Source organism: Macrobrachium nipponense, chromosome 1 (genome assembly GCF_015104395.2).
Source record: "Macrobrachium nipponense isolate FS-2020 chromosome 1, ASM1510439v2, whole genome shotgun sequence".
NCBI lineage: Eukaryota > Metazoa > Arthropoda > Malacostraca > Decapoda > Palaemonidae > Macrobrachium > Macrobrachium nipponense.
The window spans coordinates 81,983,973-82,009,460 of NC_087200.1; the positions used below are offsets into that span (position 1 = coordinate 81,983,973).

Consider the following 25,488-nt stretch of genomic DNA (forward strand, 5'->3'; position numbering starts at 1 on the left):
ACTTTTATATTACGAAATATACCGAAATTCGTTTCGCCCTAAATATAATTGCTCGAGCATATCTTTTATGCTCGGTAGTTCTAGCCGAACGCATTCCTTCGTGGAATAATGGATTACCTGGCAACTCAGGATGACGAGTCAGCGAGAGCTCAGGCTCAACTACTGCGTATTGAACTGCCTGATAGCAGCTCAGTATCAGCTGGGCCTCCGAGATTCACGGTCATGTATGTCTCTCTCTCCCCTGCTTTGATTGACTACCGAACCGTATCTCTGCCCAACAATCATGGACTTAGGTCTCTGATTAACGGGGATTCTCGCAATAATGAAGGACCATCTACTGCTGTGACGCTAGATTCCATCGCCTTCGACATTGCGAGAATTTTCAACAGAGATATCTCTTGGACTCTTTCATCTTTCTGTTTACCGCGCGGTAACAGAAGTCTGTACAAGTCTCCCGCTGCATCGCACTGCGATAATGCGAATGATTTTGCAGACATCTGAGTTTGTCTTCAAAATATCTCGTAATTGTAGGTGTACAATTGTTCATTGTTCAACCCGAATTACGAGATGTGTCAGAAGACATCGCCTACTCTCCGACCTGACAGCTCTACTTCCAAATGTTCAGCCCATGAGAAGCAGTTCTTCAGGCGGCTTTCCCCTGTGTTTTCATTACTTAAGAACGCCCCGCTTTCATTGCAACTACGACTTCTCACCGGACAGCAATGAAATAGCGGTTAGCGTTTTCAGTCATTTGTAAGCACAGGCTATGAATCTTGAGAATCCTTCTCTCGATTCATCTGTGAAGACGTAGGTTGCATTCAATATCTACCTTCGTCTTCAACTGTACATAGTGTTTCTCCTTAGCTGAGATTCAACAACCATGAGATGTTTATTACCTTCAGGGACCCTCGGTCTCTAGAAGGCAATTGACTTTCGCCTGTTGGGGCCACATGCCTTAAGAGAATCATCACTCGCTGTCCGGCATTGGTGACAACAAATACATTATTTGTTTGGTCTCTCGGCATTAACTTTAAAGGCGAAGGTCACGTGACTTACTCGGATGCTTTGACAACTTGCCTCCTACCGAACGCAGTCAGTCGGCAGCTGTCAGAGCGCCCGAGTCAGTTTACGAACTACGCTGTTGACTTAGTTCGGTTGTTACAAAGCAACCATTACTTCGTTTTAATAGCTTGTCACAGTACCCATACCATTGACACCCACCATGGAGTGTCGGTGTCCTATCCACTACCGAGAACTTCGCTGCATGGGGATAGGAGGATGCGAGAGACTTCGTGGCAAACGGACAGACCAGTATGGGTACTGGACATCACCGAAGTAGAGAAGAGGGATAGGTCATGCGACTATTTCCTTCTTTTCCTCTGAGGAACTGCATGACTTCTCCTGCGAAGTCAAGCATCCAGGGGATGGAGATCCGTGACGCTCGATTTCGTAACCGAACTTCGTAGCGAAGACTCAGAACCCTTCGGTCCCTGACGATTGGTTCGAGTCGTTCACAATCCCCTCCCTAATGGACTTCACGCCTTCGATGCGAAGGAGATGCTGCCTTGTCGCAAGAACTTCTCCGTGGCGCAGGTACTGAAGGCAGGGGTCTGGTCCAACCAGACAACATGCCCTTCCTTCTACCTTCGGGATATTGCCCACAGGTCCTTGGATCTTTTTTCCTTGGGACCCGTGGTGGCTGCTCAACACGTTGTGTAGCGAACCCAGACCCTCGCAGGCTGAACAGCATCGAGTCCTGGTGTGACCATAAGAATGGATGAGTGAATGAGAGTGTGACTGGCTCCTCTCTTCCCATCTTTTCTTCCCCTCTACCTTGGTTAGAGGGACACAGCGGCACCTGCTGATAAGGACAAGATGCAGGTGAGCTACTCAACGAGCCCCATCACCTATCCCTTTCACTAGGATAGGAGCGTATATCCCCACTTCCTCCAACAAGGGGGAGGAAGTGGATGCCAGCTTGAGACAACCCATACTTTATGTTGCCTCTTGCAAACAGGAACAAGTTCTTGCTTGCTGGTACGAAGATATACGCTTGCCTCTCTCTTAGTACTCGGCCCAGAGGTCTGACCATTGATCCTGCGGTGCACACCCCGATCAATCGGACAGAGGCTTGGATCCCTCCCTCGCTCTTACGACCAGGGAGGCATTCCAGGGATGGACGAACACCAGTCTGTTCATCAAAAGACTCAGATTCCTCCCACCAAGAAGTGAGTCTTCCTATTGTTAAAGGACCGATGGTTTGTATTACGTATCGGAACAAATGACAATTTGTCGAAAATTGCATTTTTCCTAACTATACAAACCTGAGGTCCTTTACATATAGTCCCTCCTCATGCCACCCCTCACTCTGCGTATTTTGCATGGGCCAAAAGCAAAAGTGATTTGTTTACCTCCGCGCGACTGTCGGACAAGCAGTTAACTACCGTTCTCCCCTTGTTCGAAGCTTACGACCGTTCCAGCTGCCGCTAGCTACTTCCTATTGTTAAAGGACCTCAGGTTTGTATAGTTAGGAAAAATGCAATTTTCGACAAATTGTCATATTTGTATCATACCCTCACCTAGAGATGTCTCTTACGTGCAGCTGCGCAATTGTAAGGTTTACTTGTGTGTACAGTTGTTGGATCATCATCTGAAAAAGCATAATGACGTACATAGCTAACAAATGATCAGAATGGTCACCATGCCCACAGACCTGTTGTAATGAATGAGGGTTTGACATACATACTGCATTAATATTACCCATCAGGAGGTAACTGGTTAACCCATTGGTAGGTAAATTTACTGTAAATGAGTTATTAATGCATAGACAAGACTGTTATGCATAAGATAGTTGCATATAATATTCATGAATGTGTATAGCTTTAGTATTTATTTACATAATTGGACATTTAGCACAACACATTTTAGAAAAGGTGTCTTGAAACATACTTGATCCCATTATAATTCTGATATCAAAAAATGTGTGCCAATATTTCTAAGAACCTGTGGACATTATGATACCCTAGTTATTTGGTTTGATTATTGTATATATCATTTCTTTATATAAACACTTATGTTTAAAATAACCTGGCCCACCATCTCCAAGTCTTACATGCATTTGATACTATGTAGCCATGGAAAAATTAAAGCAAAAACATAAGAGACCTTTTGTCTGGCATCTTGTCTTTAATTAGCGTGCTAAATCAAGTATAGAAGCCTTTTATTTAACATAGTTATTGAGTGGTTATCCAACCTTTCATTAGAAATATTGTAGAGGTCTGTAATACAAGTGCCAAGGGTCACTGTATTCCCAACAAGCTCTTTGCAGCACGATATATTGGCTTGTCTGGGAGTAAATCTATTTGGCATTGACAAAGTTTTTTATTTTTTTTATTTTATTTTTTTTTTCTCCCTCCCTCCCTCAAAGACCAATTTTTCAACATTTTTGAAGGTCAAAAACATGCCTGCAAAGTCATATGAGAGATCTAGAGGTACTCTTTATTTCAATTTTGTCAGAAAAAATATAGGAATATACAGGAATTAGTTGCCATTGATGAACAAAATGATATGGAAAAGGAAATTGGATAAATATACCATTTGCTCTTGAGGCTAATTTTTCATATACACTCGATAAACACATCATTTGTCACATACACCAGCTGTGACCCAAGGTAATTTAGTCAGAGTTTTAGTTACTGTTATCACTTAGGCTTTCGAGGATTTTGAGTTTCTTGCAGGTGTCTTAATGGGATTAAGGGCGTTACATTCAAACAAGAGGTTATTTTGCAGCTGTATAGAATATTTAGTACTTATTGCATTTTGTCACCAACTCGAGGAAAGATTTTGTCACCAACTCGAGGAAAGATTCTTACCCTTGAGACCGACCTATTCACCATCATTTCTAAATCTAATGGTAATGGAAGTTATTAAGTCAATCATAAAAATAAGTGATTTTTATAGAATGGCATTCTGTTCCTTGCTCACAATTGTGGTTACAGCAGCTTAGGTTCTTACCAACATGTAAATGAAGTAACTTTGATATGCTGGCATTTTGCAAGTTTTTACTTACTGATAAAACGATAGTCATCAAGTGTGTAATGTACAGTAGTACCTTGAGATACGAAATTAATCCGTTCCGAGGCGCCCTTCATATCATGAGGTTTTCGTATCTTGGACCATATTTTACATGTAAAATGGCTAATCTGTTCCAAGCCCTCCAAAAACACCACAGTAAATTATATTTCCAGGCCTAAAACACACGTTCTAGGGTTACGACACCAATCCGACGGAAGAAATATTACTCCAAAAAGGCAAAATACTGTACATACTTGAGTAATATTCAACTGCATGTAATGTTCAACCCCATTTTTACTGCATATATTAGGACTTTAGCATATGTCCCTTAGCAATAAGCCTAGCCTATGTTAGCGGTTGCTACTGTAGCCTAGTCTATGATTCTGACATCTAAACCTAAGAAGCTAAAAGTTAGAATATTGCAATAAAATGTATAAATTAATCAGTATGTACTCATTTCAAATAATTATTAATTAATCATTAACTATAATACACAAACAAACAAACAAAAACCTTCCAATCGATTGTTTACAGTCAGCTCTTACTGTCTTACGAGTACCGAACGAACGCCAAGCAATCACTTTACCTAGGACACAGTAAGCCAAAAATTTTCATTAGTATCTCTCTTCAACTAATGAAACTACCAAACAGTATAATAACCATTCATTTCTATTCTTTATTCTATTTATACCTAATGGAGATACAGAGTTACTGACAGCTATAATGAAACATACGTAACGTAATGTTAAAACAGAGGAAGAATTCTAAAAAATACGTATTTGTTGGCAGTCTGATTTATTTTATATTTTATGATATCTAATTCACAATTTTTTTATTAAATATATAATAAAAAAAAGCTTCCAAACTTCTGTTTACATCCAGCACTTACGAGTATCGAACGATCGCCAAGCAATCACTTTACACAGTAAGCCATAAATTTTCATTATCTCTTCAACTATTGAAACTACCAAAACAGTATAATAACCATTCATTTCTATTCTTTATTCTATCTTTACCTAATGTTTTTTTTTTTTTATTAAATGTGTTGCAAGAAATAAGTTTTCAATTTACAGCATCCTTTTACCAATAGAATACTTAAAGCACAAGGGGTAGATGCTGACCAATAGGAGAGCAGGATCTTATGGGGTGACTAGCATCAGGAACCAATGGGAGAGCGGGAGGATGGTGGCGAGTTTACTTAGCTGGCGGCGCGGGAGTTTTAAAATTGTTCTCGGTGGTCCGGGCGAATCTCGGGACTTTACGGCAACCACCTTTCGTATATTGAAAACTTTTTGTATGTAGAGCTGTAAAATTTTTCGTATTTGCTTTCGTATCTTGAGTTTTTCATAAGTTGAGCCTTTCGTTTGTCGAGGTACCACTGTACGTACTTAAATGAAGGAGGGAAATGTATTAATGCATAACTTTGTTTTTCAGAGGTGTCTGGTACTGGTGTTGATCATGTCCAGCACAATCATACATACCACTTGCAACCTGAGGGAACATCAGGTCTCACTCGTCCTTCTGCTCGTGATAAACAAAGAAGTGAGTGTCTCACACTGCTATTGCATTTTACACTTTTAACTCAGTATGATTTTGTGTTTGATTCAGAATTTGTGATTTAATTACCTTACTGATCTTGACTAACTTCGTTATTTTCATTCTATGGAATTATTGGGTTTAGTATCTGGTGGAATGGCAGTATGGGGTATAATGGTTGAATCATGTAGGGCTATGTAAGTAGTACAGGAAGGGAGCTGGAACTCGGCAAAAGGTTTGGCAAAATATAAGGAGTTTATATTTTGTAAGGGTCATTGAGTTGACACTTTTAGGGAAGTGTATGTTTTTTGCAATTGGAGGTAGAAGGGTTTAAAGAATTCGAATTAGAAAAATTAAGATGCTGTATAAAAGGTTAGCATTGGTGAGAAGATAGGCAAGTTTTTTAAGATGGTAGGTTTAGTCATGAGAAAGGAAGTTTATATATATATAATACTACTACTGTATTTGGGAAGAGATTAGTACCTATATGTTTGGATGCAGGGGATTTAATGCATGATGATCATCCTGAACCAGGATTTTATCCTTAATTTAGCAATTAAAGATATTAATAGAAAAACTTTTACAGACTGAAGGGTTCAGTGTTACATCTTTCTAGTATACTACATTCAGAAGACCAAAGGTATTGTAATAGTGAAATTTGCCTGTGGTTAGAGATCAACATGTGAGAAAGATATCGCTGCTTCTTTGACATCCAAACTGTAATGGGAATCTTTTTTATCCATCACTTCATGTTCTAACGTCACACCTTTTTTAATGTCTTTGGGAGATGACAGAGAGTACAGTTCCCAATTCTTAAGGAAAACTATGATTTGACCATGCTGAAACTGCTTTCTTCGTTAAAGTTTGCATTGTTTTATTATTCATATGGTAGATGTAAATGTTTGTCATTTCACCAAAATTTACACAATCTTTATTAGCAGAGGAGTTGATTACATTTCCATGTTAAAAGTTATTTTCCTATTTGACTTGTAGGTGAAATTATGGTTTCTTAAGAATTTAAGTACACAATAATACCTCAATTTTATGCGATTCAAGTTGAGCGAATTCACAATAGCGCAAACTTTCATTGGAACCTAACCAATTATCATACACGAGTATTTCACAGACATGCAAATGCAACATTTTCGAATTCTGGAGAAACCCTGCATAGGTGTATGTCAATTTTTTTATTTTTTAGGTAATTTATAAGTTTTTAAGCTTTGATGTGTTATTAAATAACATTAAATAATGAAAAAAATAATTTCTCTCTCTCTCTATGGAGGCGTTGCGGTAGTTGTATTTGACAACATTCTCAAGGGTGGTTTGAGAGAGAGAGAGAGAGAGAGAGAGAGAGAGAGAGAGAGAGAGAGAGAGAGAGGGGGGGGCGAGTGAGGGGGGGGGGGGGGGGGGGGGGGGAGGGGGGGGGGGGGGAAGGCTGGCTGATTTGGTTGTTGGATCATTAGATGGTTTGTGTGAATGGATAGTTAACAAGTGAATTGCTCGTTCAGTTGGTCTGTGATCAGAGCCTGTGATGGTCAGAAGTGTCAGCAGTGGTCTATGAAGAATATTGAAGGCATTGATTGTCAGTTAAATTGTGTGTTATTGATTAGCCATGTAATTTGTTATTAAGTTTGATATAGTCTGCTTTAGAGTTGTTGTGCTTGTGGTGTTAGATTTGTTGTGCTTGAGAGTTTTTGTTGAGTTATGTGAGTTGTTGTAGTTGTGATTTGTTGAGTGTTATTGTTGGTGAGCTGTTGTGATTTCTTGATGCTGTTAGCGGGTGTGTGTATATCGGCTTGTATATGGTTTTTTTGTGTTAATGGTTATTTGTGCAGTGGTTGCCCTTGTTGGGTTGTTTGTGTGTTGTGTTGCGACGGCCATATCCAGTGGACAGTGCAGCTCCTCACCTGAGTGTATCAAGTAGTTGATAAGTACATGTGTTTTGAGAGTTTTTTGTGTTTTGGTTTGTGATCCCACCACATCTCTCTCTGAGTCAGGGTAGCAAAGTGGTTGAGAATGTATGTATGTAGTCTTCTCACACTTATATTTTTACCAACCAATTATTTCTTTTTTTTTCATAATGTATTCAGCTAACATTTAAATGAAATTGCATTAACTTTAATTTAATTTAAAAGTTAGCTTGGTATTTAGGGATCATGATTAGAGTCATATTTAGTGCAAACTGTAGAAGTAAGCATTTATTAGCAATTTAAGAGACCGTGCCAAACTTACGTGAAATTCCCCCTTGCGCGAGGGGATCTGGAACCTAACCTCATGTAAGTTCAGGGTAATACTGTATACTTAATTATCTTAGTTTAGCCAGACCACTAAGCTGAGTAATAGCTCTCCTAGGACAGGCCCGAAGGATTTGATTTTTTTATGTGGCTAGGAACCAATTGGTACTTTGCAGTGGAACCTACAGCTTATTGTGGGATCTGAACCACATATCGAGAAATGATTTTCTAATCACCAGAAATAAATTCCTCTGGTTCCACATTTGGCAGCAGCCAGGAGTGAACTCAGGCTACCAGATGGTTTCTTTAGCAAAGATATTAATTTATATATTTTTTTAGTTGTTTCTTTAGCAAAATATGTTAATTGTTTTCTAATTACTTTTCCCTCAGATAAAAAGAATGAACACGAGAGAACTTTATCTAGAGATGAAAAACGAGCTAGAGCGATGAATCTTCCAATCACCTGTGATGACATTATTAACCTACCCATGGATGAATTTAATGAAAGGATTTCCAAGTATGATCTAACTGAAGCCCAACTGTCTCTCATTAGAGATATTCGCCGACGTGGCAAGAATAAGGTATGCCAACCATATAAATTAAACTGAATGGCTGTCTTTCAAGAGAGGAGGATGATAACTGTAGTATCTTTTCCCTTAGATGTTTGTTGTTATCTTTGTTAGAAATTATTCTAGAAAGTTTAAGTGTCATTGAACTTCTTCACAGTAAAATTTAGGAGAAAATCAGTTCTACAGCTTTTGCTTCTGCTTCCTTCCCCTCCTCTCATGTGTCCAGGTAGAGCACTGTCTTGTGGAAGGCTTTCTTTTTCAGTCAGTTAGTAGATCTGTACTTTTATTTTGTCAAAAATTACTTAAGCCCTAAATTTTGATCTGTTTGCCCTCAACTTTCCAAATGACCGACTTGAAAGGCCAAACCATAAGATTTTTTCCTAATAATGGTGGGGTTTGCTCTTATTGAATATTAAAGGTAATGGCTATGCAAATTTTTCTGGAGGATAGAAATTAAACAGTATCCATGGAGAAGGTTGGTGGCGAAGTCCTCAAGAAAAGGGTCTACAAATTGAGTGTAACTTGACTCATAATTATAGATAATGAAAGTAAAATAAATAAACATGATATTCTCATGCAAATAAGACTGAAAATAATGTTATTGGGAAAATAACAGCAGTACCTTTTTCTCATCCTGTACAGTAAGTAAAATGTGAATATTTTTAATTTCATGGGGATGGGATAGAGTGTTAGTGCATTTGTTCAATGCTCAAGAATACAAAGCTATTCTAGAGGGGTTGGTGTGAATTCTGTTCTCCCTAATATTGCATTTTTACTTTTTGTAACTGTACAGGTAGTTTTTATGACATTATATTTTCAGGTGGCTGCTCAGAATTGTAGGAAACGTAAACTGGACCAAATATTACATCTTGCTGATGAAGTGAAAGCAATTCAGACTCGCAAGAATGAATTGTGCAATGAATTTGAATTCCTCAGTTCAGAACGAACACGTATAAAACACAAGTTTTCCTTGCTCTACAGACACATTTTCCAGGTGAGTATACTTGAGTAGAACTTTATATCATTAAGAGTTATAAATTTGTTAAAATAATGTGTGTAGAAATTCAAGGCAGTTTTTCTGCTAAAATGTGGCTTTGCAAAAACATTTTGAGATGCATGTAGATAGCTTTCTCATAATTACAGTACAGTTGTAGCGTTAATCAGAAAATTAATAGTTAAATCTCATTAAAAATTGCTACCTTATTAGTTTTCCTGTTTAGTTAATTTATCATTTTTGCAGTAGGTACCTTACATGGTATACCTCAACATTGATAGGTTTTGTTTTTGAAACAGTAGTTAGGTTACATCTTTTCTTTTTTTCATTAGAGAAAGATTTGAGTCAAGTTATGAAGGACTTGGATAACTGAGTATCTGACATTTTCTATGCATGTAGAACCACTAATCGGAAAGTTGTATTAGTTTGAGTTAAACATTTGTTTCTATGGTCTCATTACATGTTCCTTTCAATTTCATATGATATACTTTGGCCTGTTATGTCTCTTCAATCTTGACGTAATTCCCATAGGTGTTAACTACCCATAGCGTGCCTTGTGCAGATATAGTACTGGAGGTTTTTTGCAACTGATATTCAGCCCCACCAGAATTGTTTTTGTTAATATTTGTTATGTCCCTCTGCATTGTTCCAACAATTATAATGTTGTTGTCTCAGTTCACCTTGTATTTAAGGACAGATCCATTACTCTGCACCTTCAAGTTTAATTTTGAGACTCATTAGTCTGGTTAGATTTCTTTAAAAATTCAGTGCAGTTCCTATTCCAAATATTTAATATTTTGGTTGCATACCTTTTACATTCTCATCTTGACATCCATCCTTTTCCGGGTATTTTCTGTATCTTCCTCCCTCAAAGCCCTCGGCAAAATTCCAGTCTTTTCTAGAGTTGTTATTTTTACATTTTTAGTCCACCCATTAATCTTTTACTTTGTTTGACGTGCATACTTGGGAAGTTAGGCAGCCTCCAACAAATTATATCTAGTCATCCACTACTAAATAATTGGTTTTCCAAAAGAAAAACTTAAATATTCTTGCAAGATTTCCAAGGAAGATCCTTGCATAAGCAGTGAAGTTTCAGAAGAGGGATGTTGCACATTTAAAAAAAAAATATACAGACATTTGACAAGACCTCCTTATTTATCCTTATTTAGTCTTCAATGGAAGTGGAGTGAGGTAACCATGGTATATCTGGTTAATAGAGATATGAATGTTGTAGGTGCTCTCCTGTACTCGTTTAGAGCAGCATGTGATTTACTTGAAATGCACCAAGGATTATATATTTTCGGTGCTACAAAGGTGTGGTAGGTGATCATTGGAATTTGAGTTTGTGTAAGAGCAGAACTAAGTATTTAGGTTAAGTAGTTGTATTAGCAATTCTGCTTTCTTTCTGCACAGGTCTGTAAGAAGAAACTGGCAGAATTGGAATTTGTTTCTATTTTTGAAAAAAATTCTTTGATGTATGCATTGCTTAAGGTTCTTTGCAGTGTCCCCTTTGGCCCCGAGTTGCAACCCCTTTTATTCCTTTTACTGTACCTCCTTTCATATTCTCTTTCTCCCCATCCTACCAATTGATTCATTGTGCAACTGTGAGGTTTTCCTTCTGTTACACCTTCAACCTTTGTACTGTAAGTTTCAGCACTGAATTACCTCATATATTCCAGCGCTTAGCCTATGACCTAAATTCTATATTCTGATCTCTATTATGCTAGCCATGTGCTTGTTAGACTTACCAAGTATAGCATATTTTGTAGGATTTTTTTTTTTTTTTTTTTTTTTTTTTTTAGTATGTTAAATGTTCCATGTCATGGTACTTTTACATGAAAATGCTGCAATACTTAATAATTGTTAGTTTAACCATTACCTTCTTTTTAACAGAGTTTGCGTGATCCAGATGGAAACCCATATTCACCACATGAGTACTCTTTGCAGCAGTCTGCTGATGGTAGTATCCTCCTTGTACCAAGGAGTAGTCATTCCATGGACCCAGGATCCAGTAGTAAAACCCGCGGAAAGGAGGATGGGAAACAGTGACCAATGTTGGTTAAAGTGTTTAGTGATTGTCTCCCTTTAAGAGAAATTAATGTCACGGTTTAAGGGAGAACCTTTCTCTGGAGCACCCTTACTCTATAACAAAGTCATTAGTATAAAATGGATTACTGTTTGTAGATGGTTTGAGAAAGATCGGTTTTGTTAAAGTTTTGAAATTTTAAGGGTTTAAAAGAATTCCTTTGGGTTTTGGGAGCATTTGTTATGGCACTCGACATACAGGTAATTATGATTAAGCATGAAGTGTGTTTTAGAATTTTGCCTTGTTTTCTCTTCAGAAAGCAAAAACAGCAAGTATTATTAGTGGCTTCTTTTTTCCTATAATAGGGAAAAAATCATGGCATGTTTGTTTGTGCTGGTTGCAGAACTCATGAGCTTACCTACTTATTATAGTCATCTGTGCATGAATATTAAATTGATTTAATATTGACATTTTCTGAATGCACAGCAGCCCTAAGTTTTGTCCACTGACCATGGAAAAATGATAAATTATTGGGAATTAGTGTCAAATGTTCTTGGTAATACAGTAATGTTTCTTTTAACTGTACACAGCCTAAGAGATTCTTTCCTTGAGTAACGAGACCTTAAGACTCACCAAATCTTTCACAGATTTAATTGCAAACAAATGTTACTTTACCATATGTATATTGTACTGTGTACATTCTTACATAATTAGTGTATCCTTTTTGTAAGTCTTCATGGTGCCTAGAAAAAAATGCAGTCTGATGTTAAAGAATCAAGCACCATTTTTGACTTGCTAAATGATATCAATATGAACATAATTATATGTCCTATTGAGGTATATCCTATGGTGCTCTTATGGTCCTGTAAAAGATAGAAATTATTTTGGTAAACTAGGTTAATGGTAATTTTAATAATTATGAAAGTAAACCTGGTAATTATCACCTTGTGTATGCAGAGTAGTTGGTCAGTGAGTGCGATACACAGTAGGTGAGGGTAAAAGATAGTAGAGAATTTTTCCTCAAGTAAAATTTAAATTTTTGTTAGGAATGAATGATTGAAAAGTTGTAACAGTTATTTTTGTAGATTATATGCTGTATTATTAATTTTGTTCATATTAATTACAACCCCTCTTAATTTACTTTACTAAATGCCTGGCAAGGCCAAATGAAAAATGCTGAATATTTGTTAAAATGAACAATATTAGACAGTAGCTGGAGGCCTCTTCCCCTTCTTGGCTATCAAATGGCTTTGTTGTTGTTTGTTTCCAGGCTTATTTCTCTACATTTTTTTTTTTTTTATCACAACTGGATGCAAGTAACTGTGTGCTTCATTATAGCCCAAGAACCTTTTAACTACTAACTTGGTATCTTATTGCAATCTTAAGAACAAACCTTCCAGACTAGCTAGAGTGAGATTAGCCTATTTTAACCAATTTTTTTTATTAGTAATTGGCATTTCATGCCATGCTTAAAAAAGGGGATTTCTACGAACTATTGACCATTATCCTAAATTATAGTTGAAATTGCTCTGACCACAAGTTTTACCAGATCTAGCAAGAGATTTTTACCCTTAGCCATGAAAAAGCCTTCATAAGATTGATTATGGCAATTTCTGCACATAAAAGAAAAAATAAATTGTGACAAAGAAAACCTCAAGAATTGAGAATTGTGGAACTTCCTAACAGCACAAGCAAAGTATTTACAGTAATATATCTCAGCATTTAAGGCACTGGCTTTGAAAGTGCAAACACTGTTAACTAATACACTGCTACAGTGACTTGTTCACAAATCACTACAAAAACATAATAATGAAGTGAATGAAAATGAAAGATATATTACAACCATAAAGCCAAAGCAACAATGGTGCAAGCTTGAGAGAGAAAAACACCTAAAGTCTACTCAAAGCAAAGCGCGCACACAGATTAAGTAGGGCACATTGAGACACTGGAGTTTGGTCTGGGTATGCACAGTGGCGTCTTATCTTTCAAGATCTATCAAGTGGCTGCAACTAAAAAGGTTTGCTTGGACCATAGATATGCCTATTAAAGAACAATTAATTAATTTACTAATAGCAAACTCAACCGGTGTGCAGAAAGTGAAAAAAAATTTTGCAAAGAAATTACATATATAACATGCAAGCTTTGTACATGCTTATGAATAATACTAGTATTAACTTGAGCTTCATGTAAGCTTCTCAACTTAGCAAGTGTATGGCTCTTAGGACCCCTTTTCCAGTGTTCATTTTCAGTTTTCAGTCTGTAAGGGTTAACTGGTCTTCAAGAAATATAGTTCAAGGCTAGGCAACTTAAACTTGAAGCATACAAGCAAGCAACTGCACTTAAAACAACTTGTGGAGTTAGCCATCAACCACAATCAAATTGCCTTGACTCCAATATTAAATATCCAGTCAGGGAGACCTTCAAGGTGGTCATTAGCTAAGGATATGAAAATTCATATCTTCGTATTTAAGTTCTTTACTTCATCCAAGTTACTTTTGTTTTTCCCTCGATGTCATCTTCTTATTGACGAAGCACAAAGGGCAAACAAACTTTGAATCAACAACTAGTACACATTGTTTGGTTGGAATTTCTTAATTGTTGCTAAGAAGGGTTTATGATCAATCACATTGCTTGGTTGGAATTTCTTAATCATTGCTGTGAAAGGGTTATGGTCCACCATCAAAGAAAAATATATTTCCTTTTTTTAGCACCACATCTGACTGAATAGCCTCAATACTGGTAGTCATACTGAAGAAAAGGAGAAATCCCAGCCTTGGATTGGATAATGAGAGACAATGCAAAGGGAGTTGGGTTGTTGGGAAAGAACCTCATAATATCTACATACGTATTCAGTTTGATAAGGAATGACAATTTCAACTAACATACCCAAAACATTTGCCCAAGTCACATATACTTCTGCTAAGTGAAACTGTGTTGTTTCCACAAATTACTTTTTTTTCCCTTAGCTTTCAATTTGCAGCAAATCAACTAATTTATTCATTAGGAATTTTGTCATGAACAGATGATTAAGTACCTTATAGTGTAATCTTGGGATTTTCTAAAACTCCAGAAATGGTACTTTTTTCATGTAAAGAAATTGGTGCCTGCTGATAGTCAAGCACATGGATGAGACTGCACAAAGCTGCTTTTACTGGTTTTCAAATTTCAACACAAATGCCTGAATAATGGCAATTTATCCAACAGATGACCCAAGTCTTTTAAAACATTCCTCCTCTTCTTCTTCCTTATAAGAGCATGGTTTGACAAGTTTCATTTCAAAAAGGTATGGAGTTAATGTTACTTAGTTCCACAATTCTGTCCCCCCCAACTGAAAAAATGCTCTAACTTTGCTACTTATACTGGCAGGTCTGTCCAGGGTAATTGTCAAATTTCAAGTGCCTACTCTTCTAACTAGATTTTCATTTATGGGTATTCTACAAAAACTCTGTCTGATGTCTAAGCTAGAGCTTTTACTGCCAACCAAAAGCCTTGTTTTCTAGAGAAAAAGAAAATTTACATATATGCCATCAGGGATTCATGTGAATGTGCCAAGTTGTTGCTGCAACTTAGTTTGAAAAACAGAATGCTGAAAAGCTTAGTACAGAAAATGGAATACGGAATAAACTGAAAAAAGAAAAAAATTATCAAAGCAGTTACAAAAAAATAAAAAGTACAATGTGATTCATACGAGGCTGTCAACAAAAATTATTTGCACCAAGTTCAAATATCTGACCCAGCTATTGGGGTTGGAAGAAAAAAATTTTACAGCCTAAGGGTGCCTTTCAAACATAACAGATATGTATCAAAATAGACCACAGCTGTGACCATTTCTTTCATGTGGCATGGTTTCTGGATAGGCAAGTAAATTACAAAACTACATGGGGCAATAAAAGCTTTTAAATCCTTACATAGTTATCCAAATACTTTACGGTACACACTTTCTTCAGTAAACATCAGCAATTAGGTTATTTTCATATTATATCCACAACCCTAGAGTATACATATAGAGTAACAAACTGCAACAAAATTCCCCAAGAATATCATGATTCTTTACTTTTCATGTAACAGATTTTATCTGCATTAAGTAGCCGATTGGACTTGGTTGGAAATGGCTGCTTAAACAAATAATAATAATAAATGTGCTGACAGATGGAGAGTGAAATTAAAACCTCTTCCACATATGAGGTAGGGATAATATTTTGTGGGAAAATATTTTTACTTCAAGGCTCCATAACTGCCTTTTTGCTCTTTTCTGCAGGACCTACAAATTTGTCTAGGAGCCATATTGGAGTCTCAATAACATTAATGTCTTGGAAGCGAGTAAATGGCACTTGGTCTTTGCTGGAACTTACTGATGGCAGCAACAAATGTGTGGACACTTTCCAACAATTTATACTGTTGGATGAACAGTCAGCTGCTTTTTGCCATTTTCTTTAGCAACTGCAAATCAGTGCATCCCTAACAGCTTTGTTCAGCAATTAGCCTTTGCTATGTTAAGGTATCTTGTGAGTAAAATAATGTCATAACAAGCTAACTTGTCTGACACTACTGAGAAAGGTAAAAGGCAAAAATGCCATAGATAATGGAACTCTATACCAAGTAGGGAATCTTCATGGAGATAGTTTTTTTTTTTTTTTTTATAAAATACATACCTCTGGTTTGCAAGCTGTCAAGACATAAGAGCATTTGACAGCAAATCTAAAGTCTCCTAATGTTAGAGTTCTTGGCTGTTGTCATGTTTCTTTTGTTTTTTTAACACGTATTCAGCCCTCCTGTTTGTCCTTCTTACTAGCTATTTAGGTAAAAGTGAGAGGTTTGCTATCTGTGGAACAAGAATGTTTATTTTTTTTACTTTTTTCAAAAATTAGTTTTATTTCTTAAAGAAACTGCTTGTGACCAATTATGAATCATGTATATGAGAAAGAGTAATATCCATTTTATGTAATATGTCTGAACAATATTTTCTGTCTACTCTTAATCGTTGGTTATTTTTGTACATCCTTAATGCATTTTCAATATATTTATCAATCCTTTCATTCTCTTACAGAATAAATAAAGAAAAACTAAATTATGCCTCAGGAAGTGTAGTAGATCAATTAATGTGAAGCTAATCCTTAACAAGATTTAATGACTAACATAAGTTTACAAAGCATTTACAGTGTGCAATATATTGTTTTTAGTTTCATCAGAATGCAAGAAATCTTGCACTCTCTCTCTCAAATGAAAGTTTAGTGAACAGTGATAGCATGTTAGGCTTCATAATTTTACTTATGAAATCTTTAATCAGTAGTACTTTGTGATTACATTTGTGTATGTGCCAGGACTAAAGACACAAGCATGGCTTTGCTTATTTATATGTATTTGTACATCACCCATAAAGTCTATTTTGAAGCTTCTATTTTCTCCATAAATATTTGTTAACATGAGTAAATTGTCATGCTTTTCGACTGTGCAGAAAAATTATTTGAATGAGACCCAACAGTTCTTTAAATATGCATTGACAACCTTTAAACTAGATGCATTTTCTCTTCAACCAAGATCTAGACTAACATTTAGCTGACCAGGTGTACAAATATATTTTCTTGAAGTTCTTGAACCTACAACAGTAAAACTTACCATGTTGGGGCCCATAAGCTACCTCAAATTTTACATCCCAACAAGTGCTTAGGCTTTATCAATACTCTTCTGTCAGGTACTATTGTCCAGTTACCTAGAACAATCCTTCACATAGGTATGTTAAAGATTTTATTCTGTACAAGCTGCAAGAAATGGCCCTCTCTATATACTGTACATACATGCTGCATCATTTTCTTCAGTACTGAATAATTAATGAAATATTGGAATATTTTTTTTTTAAAGTTATCTGAACTGATGATTCATGCAATTTATTAATTATAAACATTTCTACAACACCTGGTAAATATATTAATCAGTTTAATAATTCTGAGCTTATACATTTGTACATTATTATTGATGTTCAACAGTTTACTAATCCAGATCAAAAATATGTGTATGAGGTTCATGTGGCTTCTAAAGTTTGCCTATTAGATAATATAAGGATTTTATAGTGATACTTATTGATTTTTATCCCTACTCTTACTCTAAATAAAAGTAGTTTTACTTTTCACTAAATAGGTCTGGATTCTTTAGAATAAGTTTCTTTCCATCACAAGGAGAATAGAAGTGACTAATCTCTTGTTGTCAGTCCATAATTCAGTCATTAGTGTGTTATTTACAAATACAGTAATATATGAAAAGCTTCCTAGAGGCCATCTGTCCATAATTCTTTATTTTTTTTTATATTGGTTAACTTTTTGATGCCGGTATATAAAACCCATCTATGACATGCATTACACTGAGGATTTTGACTAAGAGTAGAATCTTAACTGTGAGCTTTTGTTACTAAATTTCTTACAGGCAAGGTGAAGATATGGAGGTTTCATCCTGCCATTTGTGAACTGGGTTTTTTCCTTGACATGCCTCGTATTTATGAGCTTAGAAATTTATACTGAACTCTAAAAGGCAGAAAAAAAAATAAAAATAAACTGCACCGTACCTTGGTTGTCACCTCTATACAATATTGATGTTGCTTATACATTTACAGTTGAAAGACATCAAAGTAATACGAGATCAGTGCAAAAACAGAAATTAAAGAAATTCAGTGGAGACCTTCTCTGTATAAGGAGCTTTGCAACTAATTACAGTATTAGAGCATGGCAACTACTCGACAGCTCACAAACATCTGTCAGGCTTTAGGGTTGGTTACTCTTGAATCAACAGATTGGGAATGCACACAGGAATTCAGAAGTAGAGATGATATAATTTGTCATTACTGAAGATGATACTTAGGGCTTTGGTGGAGTAAACTATTCCAACTGGTTTTGGTGCTATCTTGGAGGGAGATCAGGATTGTACAAATCATAATGTTTTTGTCAGCTATCATCCAGATGTCCCATAGAGCTTGAAATTACAGGTTTCCTTATGTCAGCGATGTCATTGGACATTATCATTCTGTGACCTTGCCTTAAACAATGTCCTTTAGAAACAATGCCCTCTCATCCCTTTTGGACAATCCCTGATCAATTAAACTTTATTTCTCCATGTGTATTGGTACTTGGTACGAAACAAGTTGTAATGCCCTTGTCACAGTTTTTTTTTTTCTTTTAAGTCTGAAGCCAGAAGATTGCCAGCTTTCTCTGTGAAGTACCTCTCTTGGCTGCAAAGTGTTCCAAATATTAAGGTCAGTAAATTAATCTTGATGCTTGCCACATCATGATATTGGGTATGAATTTCAGACCTTTATTCTATTCCGGATAAGATGGGCAGGCACTCTGCAACCAAAATGTCATCCAATATGAGGAAGCTTGCATTTTATGACTTATGATGGCTTTTCTTTTATACAAATACCATTGTTTCTTATGAACATCTTTGTGTATATGATCGTAGTCAGCATTGTATACAGGGACTGATATCCTGAACTTTCTCTTGTGACAAGACAATATTCTATCTAACCTGCCTGGTTATTGTTAGGGTTGGCCTCCCTATAGTCTATTCATCATTCTAAGATCGCTAGGGTAGGGTCAGAAAAAGAATACAGCTCTGCCAGATCTATTTATCCTTTTAAATCACACCCTAAAGGCTAATCCCTTGTTTATGACTTTACCTGAGATCTGTCATTTCCTGTACTTCAACAAGTATATTTTGGTTGTTCTTAATAATTTTCAATTGTGTGTCATTTTTGGAAACAACAATTATAGTTTTTATAAAAATACAACTAGGTGTTTAATACTTAACACTTAAAATTTGTTTGGGTAGTTCTGCAGGATAGGCCTTCCAAGCCATTTTATTATTGTCCCTATTCTATTTTAGCAGTTATTTATGGGTTATGTGACTGCATTTTTTCAGTGCCTCTGCAGGCTACATAAGCTACGTATTATCATTTAAAAGAAAAAATAAATTGCCTTTAGTTACAGGGGCCCCTTGTTTCTTTAATATGAAATATTTTAAAATGTTATAAAACAGTTTACTTGACCTGGGAGTAAAGATGTTGGCGATAGGGAGAATTGATCCACTTTGGGTATCCCTTGTGCTATCAATACTGTCCAGTGACTCACACTGCTTGAGGTGACAAATACTGTTATTGTTTTAGACTGACCTAGCCATTTAAATGCCTTCAGTGACCATGTGTCTGGAAACTGAGGTTTGGCAGACGCTGCCAAAAATTATGCCTGGTTTGTACATATGTTTCAATCTCACTTAATGAAAAATTTTTTTTTTTTTTTTTTATTTTTTTTTTTTTTTTTAATTTCACTTGAGCAAGCTCTTAAGTCAAAACTTTTAATCATAACCAGACATTTGACACCACTGTATTCTTTTCCTGGCCCCACCCTAGTGATCTTAGAATGTTGATCAGACTAGATAGTTAAAAACTGGTCTCTATTATAAATACGTCAATCCTCAAATATAAGTTCTCTGCATATACACTGTTTTAGTGAATGGCCAGGTCTGCACTGTAACACTTTGCAACCCCCCTTTACATTACCTAATTTGAATTTAATACAATACCTTACAAGCCAACTACTTCTAACATTCAAATTTTCTGATAAGGAGAGAAACTCACTCACTCCTAATATGGGTTCCTAAAATGCCAAGCCCTCAACCTTTTCATGTTTGTACCTCCTGTTCATGGCATCATCAAGGTTTGTTATGTTGCCATTTTAAGTGAATATCTCAAAATGTCTTAAACTTTTCTTGTGGCTTGGTAGCTTTCAAACTTTCTGCCTCTTGATGACATTGGTATGGGTCTTTGGTTCCAATACTCCATTACACCACTGGGAAATGCTCCCTTTTCACACTTCTTGATAGTTTATGTGTGGCAATTAATCATTCCCTTCGTAACCTTTTATTTACTGTAGACATCTTGACTAAATATCAAGAGAAATAGAGCAGCAATAAACAATGTACATGAACCGAGATTTTCTGATACTGCAAATTCCTCAAGTCAAGTACCTCACTGTGTGGATTCTTGGTGAAAGCAGTCTATCATACTGTATGGAATTTCCCTCTAAGAAGTAGCGGATGAGATGAATGACAGTACTGTACCGCTGGACTCTGCCATGTGCACACCATGTTGATTCATATAACATACTACATCAGCCCAGATGTAATAGACTTTTTGAGCTATAATCTGGTGATCTAAAGGATCAATAGCAGATTTATTGATGTAAATTGAGAGTTTGTGATTTATATAAGAGTTTGTGATTTATATAAGACTGTTGTTTCACTTCAATAAACTTTTCATTTTGGAGTTTATCGGTTTTTTTTTTAAATCTAATTTTCTTCAATTTACTTCTTCAATGATGAAGCACAAAAGTATTGATCATGTTTGCTCTATAATGCATAAGGAATGTCATGTCGCTTCATGTGATGGTAAAGGAGCTCTAATTAGGAAATAAAACTGAAGAAATGCTTTAAAGCAAGATCTTAAAAAATTTTTGTATTTATATCTAATTTTTCTGTTTTGAATGTACAGTTTTTGCTTATTCTTGTTAATCAAATATGGTAGAAGCCTGTGAGAACACTTGTGGAAGGGAAGACAGATAATTCTGGTACGTATAATGTTACTCTAGTGTGTATTGACCAAAAAAAGTGATACACACGGTAACCGTTGTGGTGTGCATCTGGCTTAACTAGCACAGCTTGTCCAGTCACTAACTAGCCTAGCTTGTCTTTATCACTTATGAGGAAATACTGGTACCAATAATTATTTTTAGTCTTAGCATCCCTGATTCTTGTTTCATCCTATGGAAATTTTATGCTAGTTTTAGTTCTGTTCAGTACAATTTTATTCAGTTGATTTATCAAGTATACTGGTTGGGTAATATATATATATGCACTTACTGCTCAGACTTCTCATTTCCCCCTTTTGAATAGGGAAGTATTGAATTTATTGATGTACATATTTATAACAATTTATTATCAAAAGGGTGACCTCTTGTGTGTGAAACTGTTTGTTTTCAGGTTTGTACAAAGTGTATCCCAGTGGTTAGTGCGATCCAAAAGTGCTTTTGATGTAGGCTATATAACTTTTTCTGTTGAAAAAGAACGTAGAATTAATGAGGCAGAGTATAAAATATGTTTTAGTATTTATGTCCAGTATGTGAATCAATTTTGGATTTTTTCCACCCCAGATTCAACTTCCTTGAATTTTATAAAATACTCTACTACAAGAGTATATTTCTCCACATTGTTACTTAAAGTGTAAAAAAAACAGGCATTAAATTTTTAAGTAAATCACATTGATTTTTCTTTAAATTCCTCACATTATTATTAAATGCAATATATTCCCTTCACCAGGTTCCTCAGTATGGATAGTGAAGCTATTTTGTTTTGATATAATAAAAAATGGAAACAGGACCAACTGTATACCTGTACTAATATAAATGTCAAACTTATACGTACTCTTCACTAAATTGCTTTTGGTATGGAGTACTCTCCATTTTCTGAAAATTAACAGGAGTCTCTGAACCAATAAATACAAAAGTTGGTTGTCACTTTCTAAACATTTAAATTTCTATCATGAAAGGAGATAAAAGTCCTATCTGTATCTCAGGGGATTTCATACATGTGACCTTCAGATCAGTCACATGAGATTTCATGAAGAATCTACTATTCAAAAACATCAAATTTTTTTTTAAAACATAGTAATTTTTTTTAACACATAGTAACCTTCCATTTACATATAGAGATCTAGATGGATTCAGGTTATGTTGCTGCGAATCTAAAACTACACACATTCCAGTCCATCTCACTATTTTGTTTATGTTAGTCGAAACACCATTCGGCCATTACCATTTTTGAAGCTGCAAATTTTAGAGAGGTACCTGCAAATACTGTAGTACATATGCATAATCTAACCCTTGCAATTAGTTTTGCAATGCCATTAATGGTCAATGTAAAAAAAGTTGTTACAGTATTACTACAAGTTCCGTAAAATGATCTTTTTTTTATTTCAGTACTAATTGAAAAAAACTTTTTTTGCATGTTCACTGATGTACAGCACTCTTTTCAGCTTCCTAATATGTATGGACTTTCCTATTTGTAAGTAAAAATAAAATTAGAAGTCTTTTTAGTATGCACAATTGGAAACTTTTCCATCCAATTTGTATGTAAGTTTTCCCATTCCCAGTGTCCTCATGTTGGGAACATGCAAGTACTGGTTATTAAATGGCAATACTATTTAGCAGTCTTGTGGCAGAGATGAAAAAATGAATTAAAGCAAGTTTTATTCAATACTTACCAAGCAATTATTAAGCTGAAAGATAATGCGGAAGACCAAAATTCAAACTTTCGTGGTGGCGCCGCCATCGCCAGTGTAGATGACTGGTAACTGCCCACTTACGGTTGACGGGTATGACGACACCGCTCCCCTCCATTCAGATTTCGGCCACTAACCTGCAGGGAGGAGGGAGGGCTCCAGTTAAATAATTGCTTGGTAAGTAGTATTGAATAAAACTTGCTTTTATTATAAAAAATTATTTTTATTCAAGGGTCTTGCCAAGCAATTATTAAACAAAGCACCTCAGCGGCGTGGTTGGTATGGTACATATTAGCGTCCCACCTCGGTGGTCGCGGGTTCGATTCTCAGCCATTCCATTGAGGAGTGAGAGATGTGTATGTCTGGTGCTAGAAGTTCACTCTCGACGTGGTTCGGCAGTCACGTAAAGCCGTTCGTCCCGTTGCTGAATAACCACTGGTTCCATGCAACGTAAAAGCACCATACAAACAAACGATTATTAAACTGATTACACACTGAAAGGTGGAGGAAAGCAGATATAACACCAGAAAATAAAGTGAATTCTCAAAAGAGTTAATGTATGGTAGCATATGACATGCTTGTCATACCTTACTTTGTAAGCGAGCTACTGCAGGTGAGTACTGCCTCTGGTTGATGCTCCGCTTACTTAGTAGAGGAAATGGTAGCAAGTTCCCTGAGTAGTGGGCCTAACCACCGACTTATCAAGAAATTTACAAAACATAATGCTCTTTCCCTTATCAAGGAATTTACAAAACATAATGCCCTTTCCCTGGGCAAAAACCAGATACAACAACAAATTACAATAAAGTCACCTACACCAACTCTAAAACCAAAACCCTCTATGCTAAAAACCACTGGAAGGCACTCCAAGTACCAAGTACCCCTAGACTTCCCAGTGAACCATACAACACGGTGAAATTATATAGGACAGGAAACCCCCATGTTGCTTCTCCCAATACCATGCCATTATCAGATAAAAGATCAAGAGTACTACAGTTCTTGAACACCGTCTCAATTTCTTTCAAATAATGAGCGGCAAACACAGACCTTGATCTCCAAAAAGCAAAATGTAGGATCACCGACAACGACAGGTCATGGCGTAAGTGAGTGAAGTGGTGACAGCTTTCACTTTGTGTGCTTTTACATACTTTGAAAAGCGAAAACGATTCTTCCTCCTTTTACAAGTGTGCCTCAGTTATCTTCTTCCCAGCTGGTTCCCATTTTTTATATGGGGTCGCCATTTCCATCTATTTCTAACCTGTACTTCTGCCTCATTCATCCCCTTCTCTTGTAAGTCTCCTCTCACACAGTCCTTCCATCTCTTTCTTGTTCTCCCTCTTCTTCTTCCTTGAACCTTCATCCCCATAGTATGTCTCCCAGCGTGGTTCTCATCTCTTCTCAACAGGTGTCTATACCACCATCTCAGCCTCCCCTCCTGCACTTTCTTTGATATTTCCATCCTTAGTCAACCCCCTTATGTAGTAATTTCTGATCCTATCCTCTTGTCACCCCAGACATCCACCTAGCCATTCTCATTTCTGCCACATCCATCTTAGTCCAGGTGCTGGGTATGGTTCTGTAGGAAAATTTGATGGATGTATGAGTTTTAGGGCAAAAGCCCAGGCACTGGGGCCAAAGAAGCCATTCAGCGCCGTAATGGAGATTAAATAAATTACATTATGAATGAGCTAACAAGTGTATGAAGAAAATGGTTCATATATAAATTACCATATGAGAAATGAATGAATTAATGAAGAAATAAATGAAGAAAATGCTTTATAAATAAATATATCTATGATTTGATACATAAAAAAATATTTAAATGTTATTAAAAATATTTATACTTTAACAAGGAGATGAGAGCAGAAATATCTGCTTCATCTCCCAAAATATCACAAAGGGATTTACCCCTAAGATATCTCTCTCTCTGGTTAAAATATCTGGGGCAAGCAACCAGAATGTGCTCCACTGTTAGCATCTCGCCACCGCAAGCACACTCTGGGAGGCTGCCCCCTTCTAGAATAAACTGATGGGTCAAATAAGTGTGCCCAATCCTCCTCCGTCTGCTTAAAACTATTTCTGTTCGCCTATCAGACTGGAAAGACGAAGGCCACGGCAATATATTATTTTTAATATTTCTGTACTTTCTATTATTGGCAAGATGAGGAGAAGTCCATCTTTCTTGCCATTTGCTTAAAATATAAGACCTAAAAGGACCTTTTAGATCTGTATGAGGCACTTTACTAAAGGCTGTTTCTGAGGAGACACTAGCAGCTTTCGCTTCCCTATCTGCCATCTCGTTTCCGCAAATCCCCACATGTGAAGGGACCCAACAGAAAGAGACAGATTTACGCAAATAATACAAATGGAGGAGCGATTCTTGAACTTTTTGGACTAACGGATGGAAGCTATTGAATTTTTTAATAGCTTCTAAAGTGCTTTTGGAATCAGAGTAAATGACAAAATTAGTGTCACTACTTTGAACAACTATATCCAGGGCAGAGACTATGGCTGTTAATTCTGCTGTGAATATGGATGCAAAGTCAGGTAGTTTAGCTGTATATGCTGTTTCACCAAGGATAACTGCACAGCCAACACCACTACTTGACTTTGATCCATCCGTATATATTTTTGTCACATTAGTATGGACAGTTTCGTGCTCCAAGAATTTTCCCCTAATCTCTTCCTCAGGACAGTCTTTTTTGTTAAATGCTTGAGTTTGGAGAATTCCCCTTCAG

General features: G+C 36.3%; 1 protein-coding gene across 5 annotated transcripts in view; it reads left to right on the forward strand.

Moving 5' to 3' along the window:
* Positions 1-21,729, forward strand: part of LOC135219410 (endoplasmic reticulum membrane sensor NFE2L1-like) — a 565,440-nt gene extending 543,711 nt beyond the window's left edge. For all 5 annotated transcript variants that reach the window (XM_064256165.1, XM_064256164.1, XM_064256162.1 and 2 more), the window contains 4 exons: positions 5,509-5,616; positions 8,235-8,425; positions 9,234-9,407; positions 11,301-21,729. In XM_064256165.1, coding sequence (XP_064112235.1) covers positions 5,509-5,616; positions 8,235-8,425; positions 9,234-9,407; positions 11,301-11,456 — 629 coding nt within the window. In that variant the 3' untranslated portion in view covers positions 11,457-21,729. The remainder of the gene's footprint in view (positions 1-5,508; positions 5,617-8,234; positions 8,426-9,233; positions 9,408-11,300) is intronic.
* Positions 21,730-25,488: the final 3,759 nt, after the last annotated feature.